Below are 21,955 nucleotides of genomic sequence, written 5' to 3'. Positions count from 1 at the left end.
AGTTATCTATGGAATGAGTAGGGTTGGAAGGGAAAGCAATTCATGAGCTGAAAGATCTTCCATTAACTCAGTACTACCAGACTTTTGACTATGAAAAGGAATGCTTTAAACATGTGGAAAAATTTACTTTTGCAGAAGAGGGATATAAGTTGTGTTGCATCTCTCTACAGAGCCCAAGTTTATTAATTTATTTACAATGCCCAAATTTGTAAGAAGAAATGATATATAGATATTTCAGCACTACCTGTAACACATATAAGCAGTTTTTTGAAAGTTGTCCTTTCTTCAAAACATTTTACTATCATGTGTTGGTGGGGACTGCCTTGTGTCAGTTACACACATTTTGCTGTTAAGCCACTTTGAGAATCTCAGGACACCCATGGTCGTTTTGCCTTGTAGGTACATACACTACGTGTTTGACCTTGGAAATGGCCCCAATGTGATCAAAGGCAACAGTGACCGGCCCCTGAATGACAACCAGTGGCACAATGTGGTCATCACCCGGGACAACAGTAACACCCACAGCCTGAAAGTGGACACCAAGGTGGTCACTCAGGTTATCAATGGTGCCAAGAATCTGGATTTGAAAGGTAAATCTTGTAAGGTATTTTTTATTACTATTTAATGAAGTACATTTTTCTTGTTACACCCTTTCAAAATTTTAAACAGTAGAGGATTTCTCCCTTCATGGTCACCATACACCTCCCACCATCAAAGCACCATAGTCTATGACCATAGTCCCTGTTCTTCCCCCTGTTTTCATGCTGTCCCTCTCTCTCCCCCCCGGATCCTTTAGATCTATGAACAGCTTTCAAGATTTGTGTTTGTGCCTTTTTTGGTGTCTCTGCATTCTACTTCTAAGTGAAACCATGCAGTATTATCTTCCTCCTTCTGACTTATTTTGCTTAGTATAATCCCTCCATCCATTAAAGCTTGTAAAGAAGTTTATCCTTCTTAGAGCATTTCTTACCATTGAAAGGCTGTTTCCAGAGTCTGACTTCAGGTTAGGCGTGTCAGACATGTGTGATGCAACTTTCAAATGTTGTTTGAACAATATCACACTATTCCCTAGTGAAATGTGTTCCATGTGTGCTTGGCCCACTCCTCAAGGTGTGGTGCTTTTCTCTGTCACCTCAGGCAGTGGGAGCTGAGGCAGCAGGTGACAAATATCACCTGTGGAGGGCCCTAATCCAGAGGGAGGATTATGGGTTTTGGAATCTCAGCAGAATCACTCGCTGCTCGGGTGACTTTGGTCGCATTTTCTGTCTTGTTCAGCTTCTGTGTACTTTTTTGCACAACGAGGATAATGATTGTTACTACCTTTATGGCTTGTTAGGAGTTTTGATGGCCTCATGTTTGTGAAGCCCTCAGCATGTCAGTAACAAGCACATAAAAAGCGCTCAATAAATGATGGTATTGTTGCAATGTTATTCATCTTTACTTCATCATAAAATGGAAATGATACCTACCTCAGAGAATGGGTGTAGTGATTAAAATCTGTGAGATGACATGTATAAAATGAATAACATAATAAACATGATAAACATTACTTTCTTCTTTTTACATTGTAAACACTCTGGTAATTATTTCATAGATTCCATTTCCCCCAGACTGTATTATCTTTGCCTAGTAAATGGTCAGAAGTACTAGGGCTCTAGTTGACATGGGTCCATGTCCTTTACTCCTTTGCTTTGTTGCTTTTCTTTTCAGGTGACCTCTACATGGCGGGCCTGGCCCAAGGCATGTACAGCAACCTACCAAAGCTTGTAGCCTCCCGGGATGGCTTTCAGGGGTGTCTGGCCTCAGTGGACTTGAACGGGCGCCTGCCAGACCTTATCAATGATGCCCTCCACCGGAGTGGACAGATCGAGCGTGGCTGTGAAGGTACAACCTCTTTTCTTTTTAAGCTACAGCATTGTTGCAAGCACCGAGCCTCTTTGCTGCACCTGCCAGTGCCTCCTTCCTCAGTTTACTGGTCCTCTCTCATTCCCATTCGCCACCTGACATTGCATCACCATTGGTGTCCTTCTGTCACTGGCTGTATGTCAAGACATGTGCCACAGGCTCCAGGAATGTTTGTGGGCAGATGTCTTCCCAGTGTCACATACTGGTCAGTAGAAGTCCTTTCCTGGCATTGACTTCTGGCTTCTTCTGACGTGTGCCTTTGCTTCCAGCATGGCTGATAGGGCAACAGGGAATTTTGTTTGTATTTTTACACATGGGGAGGTACAAATCAGACTTTCATATGGATACCCCCTCAAAAAATGTTCCCTATGTCAGTGATGGCAACTGCATTATTTAATGCAAACTCAGCAAGACTAGGAAAACAATGTCAGAACTCCATAAAGAGTTGAGGAAATGAACATTTATTGAGTACTTACTAGCTATCAGGCATTGTCAGGCAGTTTCTTAATGTGGTGTGAAAGAATTGCTTGGGTTTCCATCTTAGAAAGTCCTGGACTTAGGTCTAGGTGATAACTCTTGTATTTCCCCCCCATTTGAATAGATTATTTTATAAATTTTCAATATTTTGACTTATTCTGTAGGATTCTATAGAGCTCCTCATATTTCTCTAATAATAGCATCTTACTTTTTTCCTGTAATTTTTTTTTTTTTTTTTTATTGAGGTAGCTTTTGTTTGCAATACTCTATACGATTTAGGGGAATAGATTCATACCTACTCAGATGTGTTACCATGTCCCACCTGTAGGTGGTTGCTCTTGTTAGCTGTGTGACATTTGGCAAGTTATTTAACCTCTCTCACCTAGATTGTCCTTTTCTATGAAACAGGACAATAAAACTTACATTGAAAGGTAATTATATATAAAATAGAGATATATGGAGCATATGAAATGCCTGTTACATGCTTAGTAGGTACTCAATGAAAGATAAGATTATTTGTAAAATGTTCCTCATGTAGACATCTGATAACATTGCATGTCCACCCATACAGCACACAGCAAATGATGCTCAGCCTGTTTCTGAAGAGGACACACTGTCTCTTGAGCTGTTAACTGGATTTAAGCAGTTTTCCTGGATCTGTTCTCCAAAATAAAACCAATGTAGCTTAAGCCAGCAGAGGGTAGCAGTAAATATTTCCAGCCTTCCCTAGGGGCCTTGGACAGGCTGAGATGTCCAACCGGTCACCAAGATCTATGTATTTTTCCATCTGGTTGAGCCTCATGGTCCTTTGTTTGTGTAAATATATTGTGCTTTCTTGTATTGCTCATGAATTGACCACACCAAGTCTGTTCATTCATCGCCTAAGTGTTCAACTTCATTTATTATTTCTGTTCTTAACTCTCTTTTCTCTGGGTTCACTTTCCACCTTAAGCACATTTTTATAAAAGTTTCCCATCAGTTTTCCAGGCTGATGTGCAGAATGGAATTATTTCCCTGTGCTTACGAGTCAGTTTCCCATGAGGCACTATTATGAAGAGCTTTTGTCCCTCTCCTTTACCTAGAATATTTCCTTTAACCAGAAATATTCTTCAATTCTATTGGCCAAATGTGATGTGTATATGTGAGGGCACAGGAGGTCAGGAATCATCCTGGGAGGAGCCACACTGCTTTCTTCTTCTGGAAACACACAATTTCATTTGACTTGAGGATCTTTGTCTCATTGGCCTGCTGCTACTTCTTTCAGGTGTTAAGAGCAATCCCAAGGTAGATGAGCACTTGAGAACAAAATTGAGATGCTTAGTTTAGAAGATGGTGAAGGGCAGGAATTCTGGTTCTTGTGGGATCATTCATCCTATCAAAAGCACATATTAAAAAGCATAAGGCACTCTTCAAATGTTAAATTTTTTTATCATGCCTTCAGTTCTTTAAGGTTTAAAATTGAACAGAAATCATCCATTTCACTATAAAGCATTGTTGCCTAATAGAAATATCAGGTGAGTCACATGTAATTTTTAATTCCCTACTAGCAATATTTTACAAAGTATGGAGTAATAGGTAGTCTTATTTTAATTTTGTAGCCTATTTGACATAGCCCACTATGTCCAAAATATTACCAGTGGAGTATACTATCCATATAAAATTATTAATGACATTTTACATTCCTTTTTCATATTAAGCCTACAAAATTGAGTGTGTATTTATACTTGCAACACATCTCAATTCCAAATATGTGTATTTTCAGTGCTCAATAGCTAAGTGTGGTGGAGGCTGTCTCTGCGGCATGTAAAACTGGAAGTGTGAGGAAATAGACCTGTCATACTGGGCTAGAAAGAAGTCTAAAAACTATTATAAAAGTGGGCTAAAATGTATAGTACAAAGGAGGAATGGACTTTACTTTGGAGAGTTTTAAAAGAGGCAGGGAGAGCATTAGCCCAAGAAAATTATCCATCAAATGGGGGGAAATGTGCCTCCTCTGACCTGCAGCTCTGTGTGCACTTGGCTGGACCCATCACATGCATTATGGGGTTCCCACCTTCCTCTGAGCATGGCTGATTGTCGAAGGCAGGCTTTGTGACTCGATTGCTCTACCATCGGCCACTATGCAAGTTCCTGGGCCTAATAGCCCTGCACTCTATTGCCATGGAGATAATTGCGGTGGTTACCCATGCAGCATGATGGCCGCCCCACTGGGGGATGAAGTGGAGGGTGAGTGCTGAGGGAAGAAGATCCTTGTTTATTGTACACAGATGACTTGTATGATTAGCCTAAGAGGCCGGGAAAAATGGCCCAAATGTAGGTTAAGTGATAAATTAGAGGTACTGGAAGTTTGCACCATTGTGCATCAGCTCTTGTAAGAGATTCCAGGAGCTTTGTAGGGTACCATGGAAGATGATGGGGAGGGAAATGAAAAGCTCAAAACCTTGAAGATACTGCAAAAGGGGATGTTCTATCCTGAATCTCTGTGCATAGCAGGGGTCTGCAGGAAGGCCTTTGAGTATCAGACAGTATGGGAGCCTGAGAAAATATTACATATCTTGATTTATTGTTTCTATGTATAGAGGAGTAAGTATGACTTATTACTAAGAATTAAGACCTGAGTCCCTTCAAGCTGATGTATGTGTTTTATTCTTACACATCCAAGGTGCACAGGCCAGGATAGATCATGTTGGTCTTGTCAACACTGTGGAGTATAACACTTCAAATTCCCCAAGCAGAAAATGTGTTATTTTCCCTATTCTATCTGACCCCAAGAGTCCAAAATTATTCTCAAAAACATTAATTCTCTGCTCTTTGACTTTAAACAGTTTATAGTAAAAAAGAAAAAAATCTTGAACTAGGTTTTTTGATTTTATGTCTCATATCTATGCAGAGCATATAATTTTGAAATTAAGTGCAGTTTCTGACCAACGTAGCCAGCATCTAACTGTGACTTGCAACCTCTCGATGTGGGCTAGTTTTTATTTATTTTTTTTTAATGGTGTGCAATTCAGTACTCAACTGGTAAATAGCTCTTTCTATCTTGAGGCCAGATCTTGTGCAGAGACCAAGGCATGTACTGGCTTGAAATGTGATTCCACAACTGCAGATGGTAAACATCCCAGAGAAACACATGTGCTTCATTTTGAGATTGGCATGAATAAATAAAAAGGACATTGGCTTGGTGCCTTTTTTCTCACAGTCATTTGGGTTTGACTGTATCTTTGTAAATTAAACAAATGGAGCTCTTGGGTGTTCCCAAATCACCCGGATACATATGCCCAGTGCTAGTCCCACGTCCCTTGGTGGCAATTTTAAGAGGTTACCAGGACCGCCGCCCAGCGACTCTTCCAGGCTTAACTCAGAATAATTGAGAATTATCTTTGTGGGCTCCGTCTGGTTACGCACACATGTCTTTCAGTCTGTCCATGCACCACCCTGACTTCCTGATGTTTATCCAGACGGATGGAAAGTCGTTTTTCTGGGCCATACGCCTGGGGTTGGCTGTGTGGGTGTGGGGAGGCCCTGTTGCCATTGCTTGTGCTGTATCCAGTCCCGTGAACCCCTTCCCTTGCTCTGCTCGTGTGGCTCTGACGAGGCCTGCTCCTCCCTGGTCTGTACACCCCTGTCTGTGCTGTCTCTGGAGAGCCTGCAGAGCATTTCTGTTGTCTGTTCAAGTGATGTTGGTTATGCTGATTGTATTTTCATTTCTGTGATGTTACCCTGGTTTAACTCTACCTTTACTAACCTCTGGTTATTGTTTTCGCCTTTTCTGTTCTTTTGCTAACAAAGTTGCGTTGACCAAAGCTGACCTGCAAGGTAGAGAAGGTTTTTCTTCCCATCACCCCTTTCAGCTTAGGGATGCCCTGTGTTCCTTTGGCACCTTCTCTTCAGAGACCTTCAAGCTGTCACCCCTCTTGGACAGCAGCAGTTATGGGGAGGGGGCTGAACCATGAGTTCTTCAGAAAATGGTGGCAGAAAACCCAAGTCAATATAGGAAAAAATAAAAATGAAAAACGACCAACAGGTTTCATGGGGAGACCTGTTAGGGATGAGAATGTGGTTTTGTTTATTGAGGCTGAAGTGGTTTGACAGCATCCTATACTGTGACTACCCACACCTTAGCAATCCACTTCTGGGGGCTTAGTTTCTCTCCACATCCTGGCCTTGGAAGGGGTACACCTTTCAGTTTATTCACTGTAGGTAGAAGGCAGCATTGGGAAGGAGGGTGGGGAATGCCACTTGAGTTCTTAATTTATTATTTCTGAGTTTGGAAGGTCATTTCTCAGAGCAGGACTTTTGAGTGCTTGGGCGATTTGAAAGAGAATGACATTTTCTCTTAATGCATTTTAAAGAAATATTTTTAGGCATTTGGGAGATATTAATGCCATTAGAACATTCTAGAGATTTATATTTCCTATTGGGGATTTTGGTTGAGTACTTCAATTTACTGTTTCATGATCTAAGAAACAAAGTACTCTTGGGGAAGAAGAGGTGTGTCAATTATATCCTGAGTACACTTTAAAGTGCTTGTGTGCTAAATGCCAGTGAGTACCTGCTGCAGAACTGCTTCTTCTACCATTCAAAGAGCCACCTTTCAAGGAAGCAGTGGTCTGCATATCCTGTTGTGTCAGACTGCTTTGGCTCATAATGGCAAGTCAGGAACAGGTATTTTAGGCACCTTTGGACTGAAAGTTGAGTCTTAGATGGCTTCTGTGAGCTTGCAACCATCAGATGTTATTAGAAGTAGATAAGACAAAGGTAGCTTTAAAGATTACTTTCAACCTAAAAAATCATTTACCTTGATGTGACTTACTTGTTATAGCTCAAGTAGCTAACCAACACAAATGTTTATCTTAACAATGAAGACCTCCTCTCTATATCCATTTTACTATAACTCTTCTTTCTTCATCTCCTCTTAGCTGAATCTTATAATTGCTGTATATAGTATATAGTGTATATAGTATAATTGTGTATACAGTACAATTAATGTAAAGAACACACACTGGATTAGCCCTTGGATGCTAAGGAAGTAGTACAACAGCTTTTGATTTCAAGGTAGGTAGGGCCCTTTGAGCAAAATTAGCAAAATTGTTCTATATTTTTCTCTGTAAATTCTAGGGAGTGAGAAGGGAACAGAATTGCACTTCTTGTAAGAGATAATCCACTATTGTTAAAGCTCCTTATGACCAAATTCACTCATTTATTGACAAGTATGTCTCCTCCTAGACCTTCTCAAGCCCTCCTGGCCCAGGGCTTCTTACAGAAGACTTCACCCATACCAAAGTGATCCTCAATTTCCCTTTTGAAGGAAAAATGGTTTGCTAAAATCATGCAATGAACTGATTGATTTTTATGCCTACTGTAAAGTATTTACTGTAGTCTAAACAGTTTGGTTTTGGATGCAGATTTTGGGGCACAAGATTGTGTTATGACTTATTCTCCCCATTTGTAGAAGTGGTCTTGTCTTTGGCAGGGATTTTGTTCCCATTCCTCTGATCAAGGAGCTTCCATTCTTGTCACGACTTGACTGTGTTTGTGGCAGGAGATGTTATTTTTTGTAATTATTTTGGGTCACTTATACTTTTCCCATACTTTGGCATGGATGCAAATGTCTTTTTATTTCCCTGACATTAGGGTATGGACAGTGACTCATTCTGACTTTTTCAGCTACAACTTGTGGGCACAGAAAGTACTAATTACCATGAAGTGTGAAGGGCAGTGAAAAACTATGACAAAGGAATGAGGCCATCTGAAAGGGAACAGTAAATGGCATTCAGCTGGAATTTAACAAGTCTTCTAAGAAGTAGCATAATGAGTCTGGACAAGTCAACAACTTGAGTCCTCCTGTCACTCTGTGGCTGGGTGGTCTTTTAAAAATTGATTGATTGATTTAAACTTCTCCAGTGATTGTGTTTACTTTAGCAGGAGCACAGATACACCTCTGTATCCAGTACTCTGCTAGCTCCTGGGGTTGGAGAAGAGAAACAGACTCTGACTTCAAACAAATCCATCCAAAGGAGATTAGTCAATAATTACAAGGCAGGGCCAGGGCTGCTGTGCCAGTAGGGAGGGAGCACACTGTGTGAGCACACAGCAGTGGTGTGATGGTGGTTGGTGGGTGCTGGGGAGGTTTTCTCATGCAGAACTAGAGCTGAATGTGAATGCAGCTTAGGTGGATGAAAGTGGAAGACCTTGGTCCCTCGGGGGACCGATAAGAAATTCAGTTTAGCTGAAAATCACGTCTGTGGGGTTGTGACAGAAGGGATGACAGACGTTGTGAAGGAGCTGGGCTTTCCTCCCAGGGTGCTGGCAGGAGGACAGACACTTGGGGCAGATGTTTTCTTTATCAAGGTCAGTCTGAGGGCAGTATGGAAATGGCCGTGAAGGACGTCAGAAGCAGAGAGCCAAGTCAGGAGGGAGGTAACAGATTCTGAGACAGACAGTAGGTGAGACCCTGCTGCTGTTGTGACCTCAGCTGGCTAGAAGGCGAATGTGTTTGCCACACAGGGGAAACCTCTGAGGACTGAGGAGGAATTCATCTTTTTCTCCGGTCTGTTTCCCTCCTCTCTGATGTTACTGTATTTCATAGCACATACACATGCACATTAGGTGTCGAGGAAGTGGATCAGTGACTCTTTGGTTTAGGAGGGCTCTGGTGATGAGGGGGGATAGGAGGTATCCCCCATGGTACCTGGGCGGTGTTGCGTGGCTGAGTCTTTGTATCAGGGCCTCTGGGATAAAATGACAATTTGTGTGAGCCTTTCAGAAGTAATTTTCTAGCTCCTTTTTTATGTGCAAGAGGGGTATTCCTGGAGAGGAAAGAATCCCTAAGAGCTTATACAAGTAAGAATAGGAGCTGTACAACGATAAAAGAAATATTAAGTTTGGCCTGTGGGAATGAGGCAGATGAGCCATAAATGATGAGAAATAAAATAGTTCTTTATTGGGTTAGGTGATTAATCAGAATATCCTCTCCCCAATTTTCATTATAATTCCTCTTAGTTGAATGACTTCTTTGTTGAACAACTTCTTAGTTGTCCTTATGCCCAGATGGTAGGCACATGGGTGTAGAGTGGGTGGGGAGCAGGGATTGAGGAGATGGGCTACTGAGTGCTTCATGTCTTGAATAAGTCAGTAAATCTATTGAGTTTGGATACTTTGAGAACCTGAGATTCTTTTAAGCCATTCAGCTGAGTGTTGGCATTGTCCAAATACTTCTAGTTGGTAAAGGAAATTTCAATGCTCCAGCTTTGCTTATTGTGGGAATTATAGTTTCCCATTTCATTTTCTCTAAGAGCTGTGTCATATTCTCCAATGTATCCCGTGTAATGAAATGTAGCCCTTGACCTAATAAAAATTAGTTCCTCAAAAATGATTTGCATTATGGGTATTAATAGAAGAGACGGAGATTAAGTGGAACTTCCCACAACACTTCCTGCCTCAAGCCCCTCTACATTGTGTGGGAGAGGTTTCTCCCAAGGTGGGTGGATAGGCATGAATTTCTCCCTAAATATGTCTTATTTGCATACTCCCAATTAACTACAGTAGAGTTAACTAAAAAGGGTGGAGAGAACCTGACATTCCTTTCCAGGGGAATTAATCCCACCCTTTATTGAGGATCTACTTAGTATAGACACATGCTAAATTCTTGGCATGTTGTATCTCCATTATGATCTTGACTTTTCCTGGTAGATACTGTTATCTCTATTTTATGGATGGCTTTATAGGCTTTGCATATATTATCTCCTTTAATCTTCACATCATCAGAGATAGTGACAATTTCTATTTTTATTATAGAGAGAAGGAAACCAAGGTTCAAAGAGTTATAGTAGCTAGTCCAAGGTCATAATGCTAGTAGGTGATAAAGCAGAATTTTAAAACCTCTGAACTTTTTCCTATAATGTCACAGAGTATCTGAGAGTGTCCTCCAAGCTAAATTTATGATAGATGGTTTTCATACCATGCTATTTCACTGTTCTAGATGATACTTGCTTAATTTTATCAAAAGTGAAGTATTTTAAATTCCTGCCTTTTTCTTGAGCTTCCATGTGAAACCCCATTCTCTCTCATTATTTTACAAAATTCCCTCTAATACTCCATAGGCTGCTCCATCAGTACTGAGAAAAGAAGAAAAAACAGAAAATGAGGCCTCCATTTATATTTTTCTGAAGCAACATTGACTTTGGAGGACCTGTTTATGATTTTAAGTGGAAGGAATGATTTAATTATTTGACCTTAATAACCCAGAGACCCTATGAAAATAGGGTGGATTGAGCAAGAAAGCTTTATAAAGCCAGCATTCTCTTGCCTTCACAAACCCTTCACCGTGGCAGCCCGCTTCTCTGTTGCCATGGCAGTGGCACGTGGGTGAATTGCTTTACTCACAAAGTGTAATTATGCTTTGCAGTTCATTGACCATCAAGCACTGCTGGAGTGGACACAAGCACAGGAATTTCCAGGGATTTTACAAGCTGGTCTACATCCTGTAACATGTATCAGCTTGAAATTGGTGTGGTGGGAGTTTTTACATTATGGAAATCAACAAATGTTATAGATCAGGTTGTGTTAACTTTTTCCATCTGAGAGTTCTGATTGTTGAATATTTACCAGAACAGAATCCATCAAAAACCACTGAAGACCTCGTGAGGGCATCTTGGTTTCTGGTCATGCCCATCTTGACTTTCCTTGTGCCCAGTGTATGATGAGGGTGCTGATATGATTGAGGAGAATAGGCATGTTACAGAAATTGTCCAACATGTTGAATTTTATTATCAGTAGACCTTTGTGTTAAAAGTCATCCTAACCAAGGAAACTGTAACCACCTGAACAATCTTGGTAAGAGCGATTTTGATGCCTTCCTGAGCCTGAGCAAGGTATATATCCTGCCTTTAGGAGAAAACAGTAACAGGATCTTGGGAACATTGCTTGCTCTTAGTTCTTTCTGCCAAAGAAATTTTATAATAACATTGAGGACACTGTTCTTTGGCTTTCTTAATCTTCTGTAAAACAGGAACTAGAGCATTTACTGCTGAGTCGATTCTGGATGAAGAGAGACACTTGACACATTTAAGGATCATAGCTTTCTTATCTTAAAATTAAATAGAAGTGTGTTGGGTTTCTGCCAATTAAAAAGAATGAATCTTATGATGTCTGTAAATAATTCTTTTCAAAAAAGCCAAGGGACAAAGGATACATTTCTACTGTAAATGTAGAAATACTCTGTAGCTACAGAAGTAACTTTGCTGAATGGGCAGAGATTTGTGTGCAGCTAATCTACCCGCTGTCACTTAATGTCACAGCAAACTCCCTCCCTTCCCACCCCACTCTGGCTTCAAACTTCAATATGTAAATTCTTACAGTTGAGCAGTAGTGACTACAAACTCTCAGGGGGTGAGTGTCTTTCATACATGTACACTAGTACATGCACCCACAAATACATGTAATATGTATTCACCTTTCCTTTTTCTGGTCATTTTGCACCTTGCCACCCAATTACCACTCACTCATTCTTCTATGAAATCAAGTAAATTAAAAAGTGAAAAAGCGGAAAGGTTTTTATGTACTTAACAGAAATGGAAAATAAAGTCAAGGTGGGAAGTTAGATCTCTTTAGAAGTCCATGGCGACTCTTCTAAGGCTCCTTCTCAAGACAGCTGTGTTTTCTGTGTGTGTGTGTGGGGGGGGCAGGGGGTGGGGGGGCTCTTTGGTGGGCTCAGATTATACTGTGATGTTATTGCACATCCACATTTCAGGGATTCTAATTCTAAGCCCTTTGGCAAACAGTTCATGCTTTGTGGCTAAAGGTGATGGATATGGTTAAACCACTGTCAATCACTTGGCTCCAACCTTGGCACATTAGGATAAACGGTTCAGTTGTGTCACCCTCAGCCTCACCCCACTCAGACTTCTTCCCTGATCTAGTCTAGACTATCTGGTGTTGGTTTAACAATATTTATCCATTTCAAATTGGGGCATTTGATGCATTGATTTGGTTAAATCATACTTGAGCAAAACAGAAAATATGCTTGGATCCAAGTATCCTGCATTTCAGACAGAACCTGTAGGTAAAAGCACATGCTCTATCTACTTTTGATTTTTAGACCCTAAGGAGGAGTTGAATCGGCTGACTCAGTTTGCATGTACTGCAAAGGTAGATTTTAGCAGTAACAGGCTTGAAATGACTGGGACAGTTCTTCATGACAAAAATAATCCCAAATTCAAGCAGAGTGATGGGAAATTTAGGGCAGCCATCAGAGTTATCACCTGCAAAAAATAAAGAAAAAAGGCATGATTCGATGTTTCTCAGTGAACTAAAAGCTGAACTGGGAGTTAATAAACCAAAGTACTAACTTCGCTGACAACTTATCTAGTCTTTTCATGCCCACCTTTTTGCCTTGTCATTCACCATCTTTTCTCAAAGGGATATGTGATTATTTTAGTCAGGATTAATTACATATCAAATGCAAAAGTAGTATATACCATTCTCCACTGTCTTCGTATAGTTTTAAGCTATGAAAGATAACAAAAAGCTTTCTAAATATTTATCTCAAAAGATTATTCACTTTCTGTGTCTGGAATATTAGATTGATTTGGACAAATGTTTTAGATAAATTTATTAAGTCTTTAGAAACATCTGCTATGTTTATGATCATATGCATCTGAACAGTTTTGTTCATATAATTGCACAAAACTACCTCTTCCTGTTTATTTTCATTGCATTTTGAATTGAAATGGCATTTGAAAATTTCCCTTATTTAACAACCCCACACATCCTTACATTAAAATGTCATGTTTCTCAGTTTGATTTTCTGAAATCATGCATCTCAACTTGATCAACAGTTAAAAAATTCTTTAACCTTTAATTTTTTTACCTTAGATTGCTTATTTGCTTATTTTTTTTTATAGAGGCATGTTTTATTTATTTATTTATTTATTATATTTGTTTGTTTGTTTTGTTTATACATGCACTGGGTACAGTCAGAAGCGCGGGAGGGTGAGAGAATTCACCAGAGCTAGAGCGGGGAGCAGAGCAGGCAGAAGGACCGAAGTACACTGCTGAGGGGAGCAGCGGGCGGCAGGAGAGGTCTGCGCACCATGTGGGACCCTCCTCTGGTGGCCGGGGAGGAGCCGGGGATCGAACCGGCGCCGCAGAGGCCGCGGGCAGCTTCGCAACCCAGCGCTCAACCGCTGCGCCACCGGGGAGGCCCTTATTTGCTTATTTGGTAGTTGATGAAAACTTAGTTTTAAAGGATGTGGTTGAATGGGATTAAAACAAAATGGGAGTTTTGGCAGCCTGGGCTTGGAGAGAGGCCAGTGGAAGTATGGAAGAAATGCTAGTAAGAGTAACTTTCATTTTGTTTAGTAGTGACATTTAATAGATATGGTAAAATTAACTGAAACTAAAATTTGGAATGAAATGCTATTGCAAATTTTAATTTTTATGTTAGCTTTATCAATAGGCTTTAGGAATATGCATATTTTTTCACATTATATTTCTTTCCTTAGAGAAATTTGTGCTCTGGTTAGTTTGTTTTCACTTATCTTTATTACATAGAGGCATAATGAAGCAAATAACTACATGTAACATTTAGAGACCTAGCTGAGAAACTCCCAGTAGGATTAAAACAGAACACTTCTGAACCCTCTGCTAGTCTAGTCACTGTGATCTCAAAAGGTTTATGTTACATAATTTTCATAAATTTCACTAAATGGTTCAGTTTCAAGTAGCTGAAAATGCATGCAAAAAGAATCAATATTCAGGTTTGTTTTGTTCAGTTTTTTTTTTTTTCTGTTTTGGAATTAAATCTTTTCTAAAGAATTGTTTTCCTTTTGAAATTCTGAGTATCTTTCATAGGAAAATCATTCCTGATTTTCTGATTCTTTAATGCTTTACATTACCTTTGCTTCATCAATATGTTAATGAAGATTTCTTGAATTAATAATGACAAAAAACAGGGAGTACAGCATCTGGAACATACTATGTACTATATGTAAGTCCCCTGTACTCTTGTGATAACCAGTCTCTGATTTTTATGAGATAATTTTATATCAATGGATATGCAATTAGAAACTTTTCCTTTTATCCCTGGGGATTTTGATACATTTTTCTTTAAATTTTAATCTGCTTGGGAAATGATGTATTTAAATAATTTGAAGTAAGACTAGGAGCTTATATTATCATCTAGCTCAGTCTCTCATTGTACAAATGAGTACTTGTCTCAACATCTAATAATATTGAATGAGTCTGAAAGCTAAACCAAGGAAGGAAATATGTTCAATTAATAATGACCACCAACACCATCCCCCAAAAAGCTTGCTTCCCAGTAGAAAATTGTTTATATGAGCTGATATTGGTAAATTCTAAGGGTAAGTTGTTAGTAAACCACTTGACTTTAAGCCATAAAATAATGACTTCATTTCTTTATTTTTGTTCTTTTCTCTACTAATATTTTAAAATTATTTATACCAAATATTTTATGAGAAATTAGACATATAAAGATGAACAGAAAACAAAAACAGTAACAAAAAAACCAACTTCTTCCTTCAAAGCTTATTTTTGCAATCTATTTCTCATACAAAGCAGTATCTTAAAAAATTAAAAAAAGAAGAAGAAAAATATACCAAAATCCCCAGGGGTAAAAGGGAAAGTTTCTAAGTGCCTATCTGTTGATATAAAATTATCTTGTACAAATCATTCCAGTAGGATGAAACAGACAATTTAGAGCTTACACTTAATTATAGATGAGGTAATTGTTATCACTTAAACAGGGAGACATAATGGATGGTAAGGAAGGAAGGTGGGCATTTTCTTAAATAATCTAAGTAAAGCCTGTTTTGAGCTCAAATGTAAAGAATGAGTTCCCAGGGGGATATGAAGCTTGAGAAGAAGCAGGATCTCAGCCTCCAAAGAAGGAACAAATTTCATCTATGAATCGCTGAGATAACATTGAAGGTTCTGGTGGTCCTCACTGAACCTGTTCTTTCTAGATGATTATAATTCCTTCTTACTAGATGATTATAGCATGCTCAGTCTTTGAGGATTATTGATTCTGAATTGCTTTCACCCCTTAGTGCAAGCAAAAGGAATTCTGTGGAATTTGGAAATAGCCTATGATTCCCTATTCATTTGGTTCCTGATCAACCTTTGACAAACAGAACACAGACTGCTCTCTGTACAGAGTACAGATGTTCTCCCATACTCAGACTTCGGCTTTTGAGACAGAAACAAATCAGGGAGTTCCAATTCAGAGAAGCTCAACATTTACTGAAATATTTTTTGCTTCATCTAGCACATTATGCATAGTACAGTATATGAAGGATTAAACCAAGCATGTGTGACCTCTAACAGAAGACAGCATTCAATCCTTTTATAATAAATAATAATAAAAATACAAGAAACATTTAGAGAATTATATAAGCAGAGGGTAGTGAAAATGTTAAAATGACTATTATCATATGTAAGCATTAATGATACAAATAATTAGTGTTGCAGCTGCTAAAAAGTGGGAACTATTTGAAGTCATTTGGGGAATATTTCCTATGGGGAAAGCATTTAAACTGGTCCTTAGAAAACAGTTAAAAATTTGACTAGAGGGGAGGGAAAAGGCATGGAAAAGCCTTTGTCTTCAGATTGTATCAACATGCATAGAATTATTGTATTTTCTCAAAGATTTTGCTGTTATGCTGCCTTTCAAGGGAAAGCCTTCCATATATTTCTGATCCTTGAGCACAATTGAATTACTAGCCCATTGTGTGATGAAAGCTGTTTGGTCAAGGAGCCCCGTGGACTTCTCAGAAGCTTTTATCCTTTGAAAGAAGCTGTCCTGATTTGCCATTGTTAATGAAACTTGTACTATACAATGCTCAAGTTTAAGACCCACTGAGAACATGCTCATGTACCTCCTTTCATCTCCACATGGGGGGACCACATGGCATATGCAGCTGCAGGAACCCAGCAGCAGTGCTACTCCCCAGCATCCGTGATTGTCTTGAACTTTCCTATGTCATATCCTAATAACTTTGTGTTAAGAGTGATGTTCTGCATTGCTGCCACCCTGCATGCATAAATATAAAATGTCTTACCACCCAGAAGACAAAACCTTTCTAGGCATACATTTCTATTGAGCCTTTGTCCTTAGGACCCCACATGCTTACCTTTTGATAGTCTGTGCCTATATGAGCTTTTAGCCTGGGAATTGCAAAATTGACACTTATTGGCATGGATGTATTTTTACTCTGCCAACTGCTTTTTTGCATCACATCCTAACTTATATATATATATATATGTGTGTGTGTGTGTAAAGAATCTGAGCCCTTACATCCTTTGCTGAAGTTCTCTCTTAAATTCCTGGTGGTTGCCTGAACATTTCCTTCATCTCAGATTTCATTCTGAAAATGTAGGTTTATTTTTAACCCCACAGGATAGGGCAGAAGCTAGAAGTGAAAAAAAAAATAATAGTGAAAGATAGGTCCCAGACGCGCATATGGAGAGATTCTAAAGGCAATCAGCAAGGCAGAGATGGCCAAACTTGTTCAGTTGGTCTCTCATATCCACAAGAGATCTTGAGCATGCCCCCAAAATAAATTTACTTATTTTTGTATTAATTACATGTATCATTACACTTACATGTTACTTGCTTTTGAAAGACACACAGAATATAAATATAACAGAATGAAATAAAAAATGAACATAATTTTTAAAATTTAATTTAATTTTATATAATTCTTACATCATTTTTCATTTTTGCACAATGCATGCATTTTCATCTTGGTTATATAGTCCCCATACAATACCCACCCCCCTTATCTTGACCCTACTCCCTCCTCCCCCAGCACCTCTCCTATAGTGTGTCTCTGGTTTATAGTTGCTTGTTGATTTTGAATTTTTACTTTATTATAATTAGTCTTTTTACTGGTCCCTTATTTAGGTTTTCTAAATTCCTGCTATGAGTGAGACCATCCGGTATTTGTCCCTTCTATACATCAAGTCCTTCTCTTTCCCACCTTCTGTGGAGGCACATTTCTTATAAAGACACTCTTCTGTAGCCCTATAGCCACAGTTATTGTGGCTTCTCTCTAACTTTGGCTACATCAAAATTTCCTGGAAACTTGAGAAAACACTGATTTCTGCCTCCCCCCTGAAGTTTTTAATGTAGTAGGTATGGGGCTAGGAGCCCAATAATTTGCATTTTTAATAACTTCCTAAGTGATAAAGTCTGAGAACTACTGGTATCTGAGAAACACTGATATAAGAGCTTGGACTTCAGAGCTAATCTACTTAAATTGGACATCAGAATCTTTTAATTATGAATATGTGACACTGGATAAATTATTTTACCTCTATGAGCTTAGTTTTTTAACCAGTGAAATGGAAGCAGTCGTGTTTACTTACTTCAGAGTCTCTGGAGAGCTTACTGAGTTGCTGTAGACCAAGTGCTTCTTGCTCAGTGCTTATCAGCTACAACACATCAATACCTGTTGGCTGCTACTACCTCCTCTCCTTTTTCTTCTCCTCAATTTCTTCTTCTTACTCCTCATCAAACATCATTTTAATATCTCAGATTTTATTTTATGAACATTTAATGCCATGATTTTAATGTTATAAAAGTCTATAGGAAACCTTGTGCCTTGATTCAAAGTATGGGAATGCATTTTTCTGCCTTAGCTTTGCTCATTTACAAAGACTATGCTCCACGTGAGGCATCTTTCTAGTTGAATGGTAGAGGTGAAGCTCTTTTGCAAAGTCTGCCTAAAAGAGAACAATGTGTTCAGCCCTCTCCCTTCCGAGTGTAACTATTGATAATTGTGGCTCAGTGTGTATCTGTTGTCTTTTGTATATACTGAATTCTTGTTGCATGATGTAAGTTGCCATTTTTGGTGGTTTGTGTCATTGACTGTTTGGGGGCATGAGGATATAAATTCAAGTGATTGCTTTAAGTTTGATGAATGTTTTAACACTTCTTTCCTTTTCCTTCCTTTCCCCTCTTCTTATGCATTGCTAGGACCAAGTACTACCTGCCAGGAAGATTCGTGTGCCAACCAGGGGGTTTGCATGCAGCAGTGGGAAGGCTTCACCTGTGACTGTTCCATGACCTCGTATTCTGGAAACCAGTGCAATGACCGTGAGTACAACCTTTTCATACTTGGGATTTTTCCAAAGATTTCAGTGATTTAGAGAAAGTTCCAGGGATATTATGCAAAAACATGGCTATTCCAAAGATTCATATGCAGTTTTCTTCTCTAGAAACTTTGAAAATAAAACATAAGTGTGTTCTTATGCAAGAAGCAAAGAGATATTTCTTGCTCAGCAATACTAGACAACTTCTATTTTGTTGATACCTTTCTTCTTTGGATTAGATTATCTGAGATTGAAAATCAAGAAAAAAAATCAGGAAATATTTCTGTTTAGAAGAATTCAGTTTTCCTTTAATTAGGTCATCTCAGTAACAGTTCAAGACATTCTTGTTTGGATTGTCTAGAATTTAGAAGGTATTTAATGAATGTAGCTATTTTCTCTAAAAGCCTGAGTTTAGATGCATTTAGAGAACTTTATAGACCTTCTAAATGATGAAGACATTCAGAGTGTATTGTTTTTTCCAAATTGAAATGTTGAAAGCATTCTCAAAATATTTCTAATGTAAGGCGCAGATTCCCTTTGGCTGAATTTATTGGTGACTGTTTGGGTGTGTGTGTGTGTATGTGTGTGTGTGTATATATATATATATATATATATACACACATATATATATACATATATATATGTATGTATATACATACACCAGTGTATGTATACACACTTTATGTATATTTCTATTTTGTAAGTATATTGATATATGTGTATCTGTATTTGGTTCATATTGGAAGAGAGTCAGTTGTTATTTTTTTTTTCCTAGCGATGCTTCAGGCATGCCACCTAATGTAGTTCTAGAAGACTGATTTCCTGAAGGTGATTCCAACATTGATGGTGGAGATACTTATGTTCTGGGATCATATAAACTTTGTCTCTATTTCTTTCTCATGTTATTTTCCAAATATGGCCACTTTCAAAGACAAGCAAACACTTGAAATTTTTGAGTACCCATTGCAGAGAGGTTTCTTGAAAACCACTGACTTAGTACATCCTGCTGACCTTTTGATTTTCTAAATGCAGTTTCCATGGTGGGAGTTTGATTAACAATTTGAACCCATAGTCAGCTAGCCTCTAATACATGACATTATCTGAGTAAACAGTAAAGTTGCATTTTCATTTGTCCATGTGGGAGCACACACCAATTACATTACTCTCTCTAGTATGTCTGTTTGGTTCTCCTTGATTTCTGATTTTTCACCTTTTTTAAGTGTGCAGTTATTTCTTGTTGTTTTCCACTTTCTTGTAGCTTTTTGTCTTCATGTACTTCATCAGTCTCTTAGGATAAAAAATGTGAAGGGTCTGGCAATGTAGAGAGAAAATTCTCTCATATTCTTGATCTAAATGTAAGGATGGGCCGTCTGCATCTTGACAAAAAGGATATACTCTCTGCAGAAAGTTTTGACCTCTGACTGTTTCTTCCAAGTATTTGGTATTATTAAAATCCTGTTTCTGTAGCTATTATTTGGGAATACTGTTCCACTCTGATTCAGTTATGGAATCATCCAATACCTGGGGAATTGTAGATGTGCTTTTGCTTTTCCTTCTGATTGTCTGCATAGGACTCACTATAATGGGGCCTATGACTACTTTATCCTCACAAGTTTATTTCATATCACACATACATACCATTTCTGGTAGAAAATGGTCAGGAAGAGACTCTGCACACAGCACAGAGAGAAAGGTAAGTTACTCTAACTGCGGTGACCATGTGCAGACTTCAGAAGGTGGGTATGCATTTTTCTATCTTTGGCGTGTTCTTTTCTGGCATGCAGGCCAGGCTTTATTTCCTGCTTAAAAAAAAAAAAAAATCCAGGGTCCTTTCAGCCTTCCATGATGTTTTCTAATTTTGTTAAGACTATGTCTCAATCCAGAATGAGGACTATTAGATGATCTGTTTTGAATAATTTGTCAATAGAGAATGAAATACTAAAACTATTGATAAGATTGGGAAAGGTCAGCTTTCTTTTGTGGAGGTAGCTCCTCATCCTCCAAAAATGTTGGAGGATATTACCCTATCCAGGCTTTGGGTAATGTATTTGGATTATATTCTGTAAATGATGTAGCTGAATTTTTTTGTCCCTAGATGACCTCTGATCCCAAATCACTAAAAGAATCTGTTAGCTTAATAATCTCTCAAAGAGTAGATCAGGACTTCTGTGATTGATTGGCCAGGTGAAAAATGTGAGCCAGTACATTTTAATTGCAGGATGTGAGAAATAGAGATAATTCAGATACACAGGATTTAACTGTAAAGTTCCAATAGAACCTGTTAATAAAATTCAACCAAATATATGGAGAATATGTTGCTTAAAATACATTTTAGTGGATGTCGTTGTGTCCAGTGTTTGAAATTCAGAGTGTTGAGGCAGAGGGCACTTCTCTTTTGTTCTAAATCACAGACAGTTTGTTCTACTTAGAAACTCGGTCTTACTACTTTACATCACAGATTGTTATATTCTATATCAATGTTGATCCTTAGAATTCCAATTGGTTACTTCATCTCACAAACAACTTCAACATGAAATTATCTATGTGATATTCTATGTGCCTCCTAATGGCAGTAAATTCTTGGTAGCTTAGTTTACAAGAAGAGTTCAGTGTTAACCCTGAGTTATCCCCTGATTTGAACAAGGTTCATACTTATTGGCAAAAGCTCTGGGGTAAATTTCAAAGAAAGAATAAAATAAGAGAGTGAAGGAGGGAACAGAGGAAGGAGAAGAGATAAAGAGAAAAACAGGGGTTGAATCTTACTTATTTGAATGATAATTACTCTGATCACATGTATACAATAGGTGGCTTGACTTTGACCTAAATAACAGAAGTGGACCTGGAGTGCCATCAGGGAAATCTGGCCTTTATCCAATTCTTGGGAATAGCACATTCTGTAGAATGTTACGTGTATCTAAAACAAATGTTATTGTTTGAAGTGTTGATCAAGATCATGTGAACTGGTTGGAGATTTAATCTAATGGAGGGTGGGTAGGAGATGCTTAGTGCTCTCATATTTCATGAGCTGTTTCTTAGGACAGCAGCTTGAACCTCAACTAATGGAAGTGAAAACATCTCAATTTATTTATTGCATATCCAAGAATAGAAATGTTTTCAATAGGGAAATGACTTGGTTTTGATATTTTCCAAAATAATGTGCTTAGTTCATCATGAAAAGTTAATTATATCTGTGCATGACTTGCAAGTTTCTAAAGAAATGTCTGTATTTTAGAGTCTTCCTCTCTTTTTTCTAGTGTGGGTTCTGTCATTTTTGACATTTGTATTTTCTTTTTCTGGTTTGCCAGAGTTGGTGTTTGCTTGCCAATTTTGTGTGTGTTATCACATAGATCTGGCTTACATGAGTAGAGTTTACATTTTAAAACTGCATCTCATTAAGAATGTGTTGACCAGGTTTGGGGTTTTATTTTTTTTATTTTTTTATTTTTTGAGTGCATGG

General features: G+C 38.4%; 1 protein-coding gene across 14 annotated transcripts in view; it reads left to right on the top strand.

The window, feature by feature from the left end:
* Positions 1-21,955, top strand: part of NRXN3 (neurexin 3) — a gene marked incomplete at both ends in the record, with an annotated part of 1,501,492 nt that overhangs the window by 681,442 nt on the left and 798,095 nt on the right. For 8 of the 14 annotated variants that reach the window (XM_084241403.1, XM_084241405.1, XM_084241406.1 and 5 more), the window contains 3 exons: positions 400-590; positions 1,711-1,884; positions 18,383-18,502. In XM_084241403.1, coding sequence (XP_084097529.1) covers positions 400-590; positions 1,711-1,884; positions 18,383-18,502 — 485 coding nt within the window. Of the gene's footprint in view, positions 1-399; positions 591-1,710; positions 1,885-6,171; positions 6,199-18,382; positions 18,503-21,955 lie in introns of all 14 variants that reach the window. The other 6 variants (XM_084241402.1, XM_084241404.1, XM_084241391.1 and 3 more) reach the window with 1 other exon arrangement.

This window comes from Talpa europaea, assembly GCF_964194135.1.
Source record: "Talpa europaea genome assembly, chromosome: 8".
NCBI classification, from domain to species: domain Eukaryota; kingdom Metazoa; phylum Chordata; class Mammalia; order Eulipotyphla; family Talpidae; genus Talpa; species Talpa europaea.
This window is presented reverse-complemented; position numbering and strand designations above follow the sequence as displayed.